At 37.4% G+C, this 13,724-nt stretch overlaps 1 protein-coding gene across 3 annotated transcripts in view; it reads left to right on the forward strand.

Moving 5' to 3' along the window:
- OSBPL8 (oxysterol binding protein like 8) overlaps nucleotides 1-13,724 on the forward strand; it is a 247,305-nt gene that overhangs the window by 151,142 nt on the left and 82,439 nt on the right. For all 3 annotated transcript variants that reach the window (XM_033951170.1, XM_033951168.1, XM_033951171.1), the window contains 2 exons: nucleotides 5,537-5,635; nucleotides 6,600-6,696. In XM_033951170.1, coding sequence (XP_033807061.1) covers nucleotides 5,537-5,635; nucleotides 6,600-6,696 — 196 coding nt within the window. The remainder of the gene's footprint in view (nucleotides 1-5,536; nucleotides 5,636-6,599; nucleotides 6,697-13,724) is intronic.

The raw sequence follows: 13,724 nt of genomic DNA on the forward strand, positions 1-13,724 counted from the left end.
CTCAACCACTCCATTTGTTCATTCGTTACACTCCACCTACTGTGTACTGTAATGCCCACTGTAATGTACTCTGTAATGCCAGGACTTTGTAGGAAGCCTCAAAATTCCAGAGACTAAACCCCTCCCCCTCATACCTCATCACTGTGTCAGTTCCTCAGTCTTTCTTTCTACAAGCCAGGCTGTAAGAGCTTATCTTTTCTGCTCGTGTTTTTCACGTATTTTCAGTATTTTGCATTCATGGTTTTCGCCCTCATACTGTGGAGGTTCCCTGCAGGAACATCCTTGACTGCAGTAGATCGCAGACCTTTGTAAAAAGTCTACTTCTAGAGGGTTCCCTGCTTGTCAGCCCCCTGGACAGCCTGCGTATCAGATCGTGGCTCATGGACTGCTCCCTTGGGAGCTTGCTCACCCCAGGTTCATCTGCTAGTGCAAGGGTAGGGAACTCCAGGCCTCGAGAGCCGTATTTCAGTCGGGTTTTCAGGATTTCCCAGTGAATATGCATTGAAAGCAGTGCATGCAAATAGATCTCATGCATATTCATTGGGGAAATCCTGAAAATCCGACTGGAATACGGCTCTTGAGGACAGGAGTTCCCTACCCCTGTGCTAGTGGGTACAGCGCAGGCTGAGCAGTTCCGTGGGGGCGCAACCAGGATCGGAGCCAGACAGCACAGTGTATCAGAGAGTGGTGGAGGTCTCCGGCTGTGATGGTCAGGCCGGTGGTGCAGTCAGAAGATTTGAAATCCAGATTTCCAGTTCTCTGAAGCAAAGGCTTTCCATATGAACTGTTTTCATCTCTGTCTGCAGTGTTTCCCATTCAGCACATCACAGGGAATACAGGATGACAGCCTGAATCAGCGATTTGTGTGTGTGGGGGGGTGTCCTTAAAAAGAGGTTTTGAGTAGTTTCCCTACCCCTACCCACCTCTAAAATCCACAAGTCACTGGTTTTTGAGGGTTCCTGTGATTTTCCCAGGCTAATTTGAATCAAAATCGGCATCCACATCAGCCATCTTAGATTTTTCCCGATTTGAATTTAAGCATATTTTTTCTATTTCCAAGCTTCGTTTTTGGGAGAAAACTGCATAGATGGCCTCCCCAAGGCAGGATGGGATGGATTCATGCCTCATTTGTGGTGGATGGCTATCGGATGTGCAGCCGTGTTTCACATGCACTGTGGCCCACGAGAGGTGCGAGGCTTGCTCAGATTTGGTTTCTTCAACCTTCAAGGGGTCTTCTAGCGCTTTCTGCTCGGACTCCCACGAAAATGGCATTGGTGGACCCTGGAGAGTGCACAGGCAACTTTTCAGCAAAATGCAAGCGTGTCGCTGGCATGAAACCTTGCAAATCCTCCAAACAGTCCAAAATTGATGTGCAGTGGTCGGCTTCTGCCACGAAGGATGGGTTTTCCCCAGAATTTATGAATATGCTTTATCAGGCTTACTTAGTTTAAAAGTCTGTCTATTTCCCTTCCACCGGCTCCTGTGTCGGTCACAGGGACTTCTGCTCCTCTGGACCTGGGTCTTTTCACTTGCCTTCTTTCAGGAGTACTGGCAGGAAATATGATTGTGCCCGTAGTCGTGCCAGATACCCTTTCCATACCTCTGCTTTGCCGGGAGGCACTGTGGCAGTTGCAGATGTAGCAAACTTGGTAAATATCCAGGATCCAGATCAGTGTGGAGCCCAGATTTAGGGGAGGATCCCACTGTGTGCTGATTCTTCAAACACATGCACCTTGTTGATTTGATCTCAGAATCTCTTCAGGAATCGAAGCTACAGTCTGAGCAGCTGACCACTGCAGAATGTTCCTCAAGAGTGACCAGAGGCCACAATATGCCTCCTTTCCTGATCATCCTGATCTTGTATGGATTCTTACGGACAGCAGTGAGATTCCAGAGGGTCTCTTGAAATGTGTTCATGCCATGGCACGGCTATATCCCATGGCAGATGCCTTTAACATGCGCTTTGCTTCCCCGAGGGCACATCTCTCCTCAGTGATGGGGGAATAGTCCTGAAGGATGTTCAGGACAGATGTGTGGATTTTGTCCTTAATTATCTGTTTGATTCAGCTGCTGCTGGAGTTAAGGTGGCGTCGGCCTCTTCTTTTGTGACTCGGGCGTGCCATTCCAAGCTGCGCCATGATCCTGATATTGTGGTGCTTCATGATTTGGATTTTCTAATTTCCAGTGTGGATTATATAGCTGATGCCTTGTACAACATCTTGAAAGTTTTCACCAAGCTTGCCGCCTATTCCGTTTTGGCTTGCAGAAAGCTCTGGATTCGGCAGTGGTCTGGCAATTCATCTTCTAAAGCGACCTTGAGTTGGTTGCCCTTTAAGAGACAGCTGCTGTTCGGCCAGGGTCTGGATAACCTTATGGCTAGTGTACAGGATCACAGACCCAAGTTGTTGCCTATGAATAGATCCTGCCATTCCAGGGGTTTGGGACATTCTAATTTTCATCCTTTCAGGTGCTCTCATCCGTACATGGGTTCATCCAAGGGACATCGGTCCTCTTCATCTGTGGCCAACAAGAAAGATGATCGATTCTTCAGTCATTGTCACAAGGCTGGCAGCGAAAGTCTGGACATTCTGGTTCAGCCCTGGCCATGGGAGGTCCTCCTCTGTATGTGGCCCGCGAAGTTCTGGTGATTCTGGTTGCACCTGCTTGGCCAAAGTAGCTGTGGTATACCAACCTGGTTCAGCTCAAGCAGAATCGGGAGCTCTGGTTGTCTTGTCATTCTCACCTTCTCACTCAGGGTCCGATTGCAATGCAGGATCTAGACCGCTTTGGTCTTATGGCATGGCTCTTGAGTGTGCGGCCTTGACCAGCCGGGGCTATTCTTCTGTGGTTGCCACGTTGCTTCACAGCAAACGGAAGTCCACAGTGGTGGCCTATGCATAGTTTTGGAGGTGTACCAGGCCTGGTGTGCCCTGAGACTTGTGGACCCATATCTTCTGTTGATTCCTTGGGTCCTAGAGTTTCTGCTGGGTGGCTTGAAGAAAGGTCTAGCGGTTGCTTCGCTCCGAGTACAGATTTCCGGTCTTTTCTGTATGGGCCCTCCTTCCCCGAGGGGCTTATTGGCAGTTCATCTGGTTGTGGTTTGTTTTCTATGGGGTGCTCTGTGATTTAGGCCTCCCTTGTGCCTTCCCTGCCCGACCTGAAATCTTAATCTGGTTTTTTGCTCTCTGGCTCATCTGCTGTATCAGCCTCTAGAGCAGGGTCTCTGATGGATCTCATGATCAAGATGGTGCTTACCTCAGGATTTTGGAGCTTCAGGTTCTCTCTTGCAGGGATCCCTTTCTGCATATTATAGATTCTGTTCCTTCTTTTCTTCTGAAAGTGGTTTCCGCTTTCCATATGAATCAGGAAGTCCAGCTTCCTGCTTTTGCTTCCTCTGGTTCAAGGGAGCAGGATCGGATGTTCCGGTCCTTGGACATGCACAGAATTTTATTGCGGTATCTGGAGGTCACCAACAAGTTTCGCCTCTCTGACCACCTGTTCTGGCAGGTCCTGCCCGCAAAGGTAGGCCAGCTTCTAAGGCTACCATTTCCAGGTGGATTTGCATGGCCATTTCCACGGCTTACATGGTGGCTGGGAAGAAGCCTCCCCCCCCCCTCGTGGTATGGGCTTATTCAACCAGAGATGTTTCGTCCTCTTGGGCAGAGTCATCAGCTGTTTCTCTGGATGAGATTTGCAGGGCCGCTACCTGGTCTTCCTTACATTCATCAAGTTCTACAGGATTGATGTGGCGGCCAAGCTGGATGCTGCTTTTGGTGCCTCTGTCCTGGCAGCGTGCTCATCAGTCCCACCCTGAATTTTGGGATTGCTCTGTTATGTCCCACTGATCCCGGAATAAAGTGGGATTGTTCAAGAACAAAAGATTAGGTTCTTACCTTTGCTAATCTTCTTTATTTTAAATCCACACTTTATTCTGGGAACCCACCCTATACCTTGTTGATTTGCCGATTGTCTACCTTTACAAATACTGATAAGCTGGATTTCTATTTTCTGACCAGCTTTTATGAGTGTGCCATCAGAATAGGTTTAGCACTTAGTTTATTTATTTATTTTTTATTTATTCAATTTTTCTATACCGTTCTCCCAGTGGAGTTCAGAACGGTTTACATGAATTTATTCAGGTGCTCAAGCATTTTTCCCTGTCTGTCCTGGCGGGCTCACAATCTACTTAATGTACCTGGGTCTCTGTTAGTGCAGGCTGTTTTCCTATTGCATTTTTTGTTTTGTTTTGTTTTGTTTCTAATGTTTCTTAACCTATTCTCTCATTTTTCTTTGTTGCTGGTTTGCATTTGTTGATATAAGCAGAATTGATTTACTTGTCAGGGAGTTCTCCCCATTCCCCTCTCTCTCATTTTTATCCTCTACAGATGTTCCTGGCTGCTTTTAGACTGACTGAGGAACTCAGGCACTGACAAATTGATGAGATATGAGGGTGAGGGATTTAAGTTTGTGGAATTTTGAGGCTTCCTACAACATCCTGGTGGATAGACGGAAATAACCCACTGGTCCCGGAATAAAGTGTGGATTTACAAGAAAGAAAATTAGGGTAGATTGTCTTTAAGCTTTCATTATTCATCCATACAACCGTCCCCTGCCCTCTTATTTGCTGGCACCACTACCTATACACTCATACAGCTTAGACGCTGTGATTTACTGAGACACAAACATGTTCAACTCAAATAGAAAGAACACATTTTACATCATGTTTCACGTGCTTTTCCACCACTTCAGAAATAAAGTGGAAAAATCATTCCAGCTGTGAGCCTTCCACTTCAGCTGCAAGAGAAATGTAAGAAAGTTCAAAATTTTCCTGATTTACCTGGCAGAAAATCACTATTATCTTAATTTTTTAGTGTTACCAGTTCTTAATGAATAGTACTTGAATGACACAGAGAGTGGGGAAATAATCTAAAGGTTCTTTGACTAGCTTCTATACCAGACATGGGCAACTCCAGTCCTCGAGGGCCATAATCCAATCGGGTTTTCAGGATTTCCCCAATGAATATGCATGAGATCTAGTTGCATGCACTGCTTTCAATGCATATTCATTGGGGAAATCCTGAAAACCTGATTGGATTCCGGCCCTCGAGGACCGGAGTTGCCCACCCCTGTTCTACGCAGTACTTGGCAACAAATCTTGAAATGACTTTCATTTTATATAACTAAAGCTGGAAGAATTAATAAGGTGATGTTTGCAGTACCTGGCACAAAATGTTGTTAAGTGACCTTATGCAGTGTCTGCTAGTCTTGGGATAAGCAAGAGGTTCTAACGTGCACATCCATATACATACATTCAAGTTTGGAGAGAGATGGTAGTTGCATATAAAGGGGAAAATGCCATAAAGACAACTGGTGGAACAGATGGAGTCCTTTTTTCTGTGCCAGGGCATGGAAGTAGAAGCATGGTATCTTTAAAATGATTCACTCCTACAAGAGTGGGCTGTGTTATTTGCTCTCTCTTCAGAATATTTGGAACTATTTCTAGTGACTGACTAATAGCAGTAGCCTTTCTCCACAGGGACTGAAGAAACCATACAATCCTATACTTGGAGAGACTTTCCGCTGTATGTGGCTTCATCCAACGACAAACAGCAAAACTTTCTACATTGCTGAGCAGGTATTATCTTGTTACAAAGGTTTTACATCTTTTTAATTCATTAGTTGTTTTTGTAATTGTAACTCTACTGAATTATCCTCAGGTGGAATCAAATATTTCATAAATGATATCTAGCAATTCATGGTAACTAATGCCTTTGTATCCAGTGTTGTCTGCAGATTTTCCACCAAACTGAGCTCATTTTGGAATACCACTGGATGTGCGTTTAGGGGATTTTATTAGTCTGACACCACTAACATTGAGTAAGCCAAGACTACTCCTGTCTTGTTTCTATGTTATTCCTACTTCATTTCATTGAAGTAGGGAGAAAAATGGACAGGGTGCATACAACAGACATCTATATATACCCATACACAATACAAACAGGCGCTGCATATTAATAGGTGCCTTATGATTGATAGGAATTGGCAAAATCACTTCTGTATGGTGGGCTACCTATATAAGAAGAGCAAACCTAGAGGAGGGTGGAATATAAGTGTAGTAATCTGAATTTCTAAAACTATAGGCCACCAAATAGTAGTTCAAGTGAGACTATAACATAGAAGGTAGAAGTGGTGGCAAAGTTGAGGGACATTTATTATATAGACAGGGTATTTGTATACCGCATTCAGAGGTTTGGTATACGTATTTAAAAAGAGATAGGTTCTTTGAAATGTACCAACTAGGGGGCTTGGGGTTGGATGGTAAGAGGGCTATAAGGGGGTGGTTTGTTAGTAATTGTTGATGTTTGTAATTCTGGATCTTAAAGGCACCAACTAGATCCAGTAGTTTGTACTTTTCTTTGAAAAACATGAAATAATTAAAAAACAGTATATCATGCATCTAGGGCACAAAACCAGGTTTAGATGAATGGCAAGGTTAGATGACTTTTGCTTACATTGGCACTGGTATTCTGTAGCTTGTTCGTACCAAAATTATTTTTTCCTACCCACAGTACACTCAGCTTGGTCTATCTCATTTTCAGATTTCACATCACCCTCCAATTTCTGCTTTCTATGTGAGCAACAGAAAGGATGGATTTTGTCTTAGTGGCAGTATCCTGGCCAAATCCAAATTCTATGGTATGTCAAAGCACTTTTCCATAATTCTTTTTCTGCTACCTATTTATACCTTCTTTATACCCCTCTCTTCAACAATGAAATAAAAAATTGAGCCGTTTTTATTAGGGTAGATTATCTTTAATAGTTTATTTACTACATGTAAGGTATGTGTCTGTCATAAATATAGATATAGAGATCTACAGTATCTAGAGAGATGATTTATTCTATTGCCCTCATGTCTAGCATTTACTTGTCCTCTGCTGGTTGTGCCAAGCACATACATTCCCTGCATTACACTCTGGACTACTAAAGAAGATTTCTCTGTTTTAAATCTTTATTCATTTTTTTTGTGTTACAACAAGTGTTACAAATAAACTCAATAGAAACTTAAATACACACTTGACTAACTCATATATTAATATCAAGTATAACATTAATATAATAATCCCCTGTCCCACCCTCCTTCCCAAACAATAATACATAAATCAATTTTATTGTATATTTTTTTTTTAAATATTAATTTAGTATGTAATAATCAAAATTGAAAAACCCACCCCATTTCCCTCTTTACAATTATCTTATCATGGGAAAAATTCATTAGAGAAATCATGTTAACGGTCTTTAGATGTTTCCAGTGTTATTTATAGGAAAAATTATCCTTAATTACAAAAATCGGTTAATGGTCCCCATATTTTTTTAAATTTATTCATGTATCCTTTGTGTGTTGCAATAGCAAGTTCCATTTTGTATATGTGGCATACCGAATTCCACCAGAACATATAGTTCAATCTATCATGTTGTTTCCAATTGAATGTAATTTGTTGTATTGCAATTCCAGTTAAAATAAATAAAAGTTTGTTATTACTGGATGAAATTTGGCTTTTTGCTCTCATAGTTGTTCCAAATAATATAGTATCATATGTCAAGGCTACTAGATTTTCTAACATTCTGTTAATTTGGGGCCAAATTGATTTCCAGAATGATAGGATAAATGGACAAAAGAATAAAAGATGATCTAATGTCCCAATTTCAATATGACAGTGCCAGCATCTATTAGATCTTGAACTATCTATTTTTTGTAAACGAGTAGGGGTCCAAAAAGCTCTATGAAGAAGAAAAAACCAAGTTTGTCTCATAGATGCTGACACCGTACATTTTAGCCTCCAAGACCAAAGTCGTGGCCATTGAGATGCACTAATTTGGTGTTTTATCTCAATGCTCCAAATGTCTCTAAGACCATTTTTTGGTTTTTTATTTATATATCCAGATATTAATTTATACCACTGTGCGGCTTTGTGACCTATTGAGTCCATCTGGAAACATAAGAATTCCAAACTATGATATTTAGCGAGATCTTTCCATTCAGGGAACCCTTTCTGAATAGATTGCTTCAATTGCAACCATTTAAAATATTGTGTTTTATTGAGACCAAATTTTTGTTGCAATTGTGAAAACTCCAGCAATTTATCATTTTTAATTACATCATCCAGAGTGCGGATGCCTGCTATCATCCAATGTTTCCAGATGACTTTAAAACCGCCAATTTTGATCTTGGGGTTTAGCCATATAGTTTGGTTGGTTGATTTACTAATTGGAATTTGAGTAAGATTACTTATGTATTTTAGAGTTTTCCAGGTATCCATAAATATTTTATGATCTTTGTATAACCTTGGCATCTTGATACTAATTACATGATTAAGACGTAATGGAAACATAAGCCTCCATTCTAGCCAAAACCAGTCTGGAATATTATCTGTGGGTTCTGGGAGGATCCAATACATACCATGACGTAAGATATAGGCTTGATGATACCTATAGAAATTGGGAAAATTTACCCCTCCCTCCTTAATTGGTTTTTGTAATGACGCTAGAGCAATTCTTGGTTTTTTATTAAGCCATATAAATTTTGTCAAAGTCCTATTTATTTTTGTATAAAACGTATCTTGAAAGAAAACTGGTATCATCCCCATTTGGTAACATACTACCGGTAAAATCATCATTTTTACAGTTTGTACTCTTCCCCACCAAGATAAATGCAAAGGATTCCATTGCTCACACATTTCTATTACTTTTTGTAATAAGCATTTTTCATTAATTTTCATTGTTTCATCTACTGTTTTTGTTATCAAAATTCCAAGGTATTTGATATATTCTTCCTTCCAAACAAAAGGGAATGTATCAAATAAACCTTTTGTACAATGTATATTTAGTGGAAGAATTTCTGATTTATTCCAATTAATTTTATATCCTGAAAAATTTCCAAATTTCTCAATCAATTCAAGTAGATGTGGAATGGTGGATTCTGGATTCTTCAGATATAATAATAAATCATCTGCGTAAGCAGATATTTTATATTCTTTATCTGAATGAGGTATACCCTGTATCTCCTTAGCTTGTTGGATAGCTAATATTAAGGGTTCTAAAACAATATCAAACAGCAAAGGGGATAAGGGACATCCTTGTCTAACTCCTCTCTGTAGATTAAATTTTTCTGAAAACGTATTATTAATATATAGTCTAGCAGAAGGGGAGCTATACATTGTTTGTATCATTTGTATAAATCCAGGACCTATACCAAACCATTCCATTGCTTGATACATAAAAGGCCATTCTACTCTATCAAAGGCCTTTTCTGCATCTAATGAAATTGCAAAAGTAGGTTCGTTAATTTTCTTTGTTAAATATAACATATGGAATGTTAATCTGGTATTGTGAGATGAATGTCTTTGAGCAACGAATCCTGTTTGATGCATACCTATTATATGGGGGAGAGCTTTAGCTAATCTTAGCGCAAGTATTTTTGCTAATAATTTTCCATCTACATTTATTAAAGATATTGGTCTATAGTTTGATACCAAAGTGGGATCTTTATTGGACTTTGGCAAAACAATAGTCAAAGATTCTGCTATAGTGCCTTTAATACAACCTTTATTGAGTTGATATTGATAAAGATTTAATAAATAGGGTAATAAAAAGTTTTGAAATGTTTTATAAAATTCCACTGTATATCCATCACCACCTGGAGCGGATCCAACTCTAAGGGACTTCAAAGCTGTTCCTAATTCTTTTAGTGATATTGGTTCTTCCAAACTTCGTTTTATATGTTCAGGAATTTTTGGACCCTCTAACATTTTTAAAAATTCAAAACCATCTTTTTCTTTATTTAGATAATTTTCGGAAGAATAAAGAGATTTATAGAATTTTAAGAATTGTTTTAAAATAGGTTCAATTTGTGTATATGTATTTCCATTTTCATCTTTTATTGCTATTACTTTTGTTTTTCTTTTTTTCGCTTTAAGATAGTTTGCCAATATTCTTCCTGATTTGTTTGAATTACCATAGTACAATGTTTGTTGAGAAAATAAATCTTTCCTAATCATCTTAGATGAGATTTCATTATATTTACCTTTTAATTTTAATAATTCTTGTTGAATAGAATATTCCCATTTTTCTATAAGTTTTGATTCTAAATTTTTAATCTCTTTTTCTAATATTAAAAATTGTTTTTTAATTTGTTTTTTTAGAAAAGCCGAATAGGAAATTATTTGTCCTCTAATTGTTGCCTTAAAGGCATCCCATAAAGTTTCTCTGTTAATATCATCATTATCATTTATTTGAAAAAATTCTTTCATTTTTATTAGAAGATTTTCACAAAAATTTTTGTCAACCAACATTGTACTATCCATTTTCCAAATTGGTCTATTATTATTTTGATTTGTAGTTTTAATTTTGATCCATACTCCACCATGGTCAGATAGAATAATTGGATCAATGGTTGCTTGTGTCACTTGATGTGCAAGATGTTTTGAAGTAAAGATATAATCGATTCTTGAAAAAGAATTGTGAACATGAGAACAGAAAGAAAATTCCCGACCATCAAAATGAAGTATTCTCCATATATCTATTAAATCACAAGATTGAATCAAATTATCTAGTCCCATAGATTTCATAACTCTACCTGGGTTTTTATCTAATAAAGGATCCATTACAGCATTGAAGTCCCCTGCTACTATAAGATTTGAAGTAGCCAGTGGTGTGATCAGTTGTTGAAGAGTTTTAAAGAATTCATTTTGGTTCGAATTAGGGGCGTATATATTGATTAACGTCATGGTAGTATTTCCCATATTCATTTCCACCATTATCCATCTTCCATGAATATCTGAAGCTTTTAGTTTAAATGAAGCAGAGCATTTTTTGTTAATTAAAATAGCAACACCTGCCTTTTTCCCTATAGCTGGTGAGAAAAAACACTGTTTGACCCAGCCTCCTTCTAGTTTTTTAGATTCTATATGTGAGAGGTGGGTCTCTTGTATAAGGCATATATCAGCATCTTGCCTTTTTAAAAATAATAGTGCTTTTTTCCTTTTTATCATATGATTTAGACCGTTAACATTTAAAGACATAATTTTAATATCCATTTATTTTTAAATTTTCAGGTATTAAATTATGTATATTTTCCCAATGTTTTAAGTATTTCATTTCTCTTTTTTCCTTTATTCCCATGAATTCCTTATATATTTCCTTTTTATACCCTCCCATCCCTCTTATCCCTCCCTTCCCCCCCTTATTAATTACGAAAACTTGGATACGCAGGTTGAGGTTAGATTTAGATAACTCCCACAAGCTATTAACAATTATCTAAAGTACTACCATTTTTTTTTTCTCTATTTTTGTATATTTTCTTTTATTATTAACTATAAGAATAAGTAAAAAGTTTTTCATTCTTATGTATTGAAAGATTATTTTCTGTATTTGTATATCTTTAAATACATAAGAATGATTATATTAAATCAATTATATCTAAGAACATTTCAATTATTATTCGTTTCTTTTAGGTGGTATATTATTTTACTTTAAAAAGCTTTCCAATTTAGCCTCTTTCCTTAGAACTGCAACAAGAGTTTATAGCACAGGAATCCACTCATCTCTTATATTCATTATTTTCTTATGATTCAGGAGAGAGTTATCAATTAAGAGGAGCTAACATTCCCATCAGTGTTCTTGTAAGTTCTGTCTCAATAGCATCATTTATGATTTTAAAGTATCTGAGGCCTGTGTAGATAAGAGTGAAGTCCTGTGCCAAAAACCCTCCTTTTATCTCCCATTGAGGATTCCCAGGTTGAATTATTGTGGATACTAAATTAAATTTAATAAATAAAAGAACGTAAAATTTGCGTTTCAGACTTATTCTTTTCATATATTTCGTATTTGAAATGCATTTTAATGTATCTGAAACGCAAAATTAAACCTGAAGTACCACCTTCAACCGGAAATACAACAATCCAATCACTACATCTTTTTTTTTTTTTTTTTTTTTTTTTTTTTTCCTTTCAATCTTCTTTGTGATTGAAGGATGATTTTCTTTCTCACTATTACTCAGCTTTCAAGATTTCGGATTCAATCAGTACATTTTTAAGTTTGTTGAAGAAATTTTCTTCGTCATCATTTGAGTTCGGAGATGTGTTTCAAATCATTTACGTTCCTGCCATTAAGTTTATTCTATTTATTCTGAGTAGAATTTTTATATTTTTCAGTTTTCTTGTTTTCTATGGAGAATGTTACAAGTTGTTTAAGTCTTTAATTTGATCCTTGTGTGTTCTTTTTCCATTGCTTTCCGTTTTGATCTGTCTTTTAACCGTCAATAAACTTTAGTATGAATCCATTAATTATTTTTAGATTGTCATAGGTTGTTCCAGTTGATTTATAAATTCCTGTAGTTTTTTTGGATCTGTAAAGTTTTGCGTTTTGTTAGCAACGGTAACCTTCATAATTGCCGGGTACAGGAGCCCAAATCTAGCTCCTAGAGATCTTAGTTGTGGTCTCATATCTAAGAATTGTTTTCTTCTTGTTGCTGTTTCTTTTGCAAAGTCTGGGACAATGTATATTTTTGAATCTTGGCATTTAAGATTTTTGATTTCCTTGGCTAATTGGCATATTTCAATTGCTTGTTGGTGTCTTAAAAGTTTGAAAATTAAAGTTCTTGGACCTGTTTGAGTGTTATTTCTTTGTGTTGGAATCCTATGAGCTCTTTCAATTTCCAGTTCCGTTTTAAATTTCAATGGTAGTATTTTAGGTAGAAATTTTTCAAGAAATGCAATCGGATCATTCTTTTCCACTCCTTCAGGTAATCCGATTATTCTTAAATTATTCCGTCTTTCCCGATTTCGGCTGTCTTCAAGATTTTTTTTTATCTCTGTTATTTCTTTCCATATGATTTTGCTGTGATTCATGTCTGTATTTAATTGTTCTGTAATATCTTCTAATGTTGAAATTCTATTCTCTGTAATGTCCACTCTTTTAGTTAGGATTGCAGCATCTTCCATTGCTTTTTGTAGTTTTTTGTTACTATCTAAGACAATTTCTTTTATTTGTCTTAGTTCTTCCATAACATCCAGATTTTTTTCTGTTGGTAATGGGATTTTAGAGGGTGTACCTGGCTCAGGTTTCGACCTCTTATTGCTTCCTGATGTTCCAGCTCCTAAGTCAGCTTTATTTTGTTTAGTTGAAGTCATATTTCAATATATATTTTAGTTTTTTTTTTTTAAATATTTGGTAGTAATTCTTTTTAATATATTTTTTTTTTTTTATATTTGCTTATAAGGAGCTATTCGTTTATCCAACCTTTCATCCAAGCCACGCCCCTTTTATTCAGTATTCTTAAGGCAACTGTAAGTTATTTGTTTTTAGGCTCTATTGCAGACTCGTTGTTGGCACCTAGCCTGAAAAAATTTGTAGCCTTCTTTTCTAGCTCTCCTCTTACAAGCCCAATCGCAGCTTTTATCGAGGAGAGCAATATTCCATCCAATATATTACTTCAATCTTTCAATGTGCATGTATTTGTATTTCAGTGTCTCTCAACTGCCTCAATGTCACTTTTCTTCAGGTCAAAGAAATTACCAATCCTTTTATTTGACCTTCCTCAGAGCCCAAAAACCTATAGTCTCTTATATCTGAATCTCTTGAATTACAGCCTGAGAGATTAACATTTATATTGATCTTTCATAGTTTATTTTTGAAGTTAGCAGCAAGGAAATAGTTAAAAATAAAAA

The sequence above is a fragment of the Geotrypetes seraphini genome, chromosome 7 (assembly GCF_902459505.1).
Source record: "Geotrypetes seraphini chromosome 7, aGeoSer1.1, whole genome shotgun sequence".
NCBI lineage: Eukaryota > Metazoa > Chordata > Amphibia > Gymnophiona > Dermophiidae > Geotrypetes > Geotrypetes seraphini.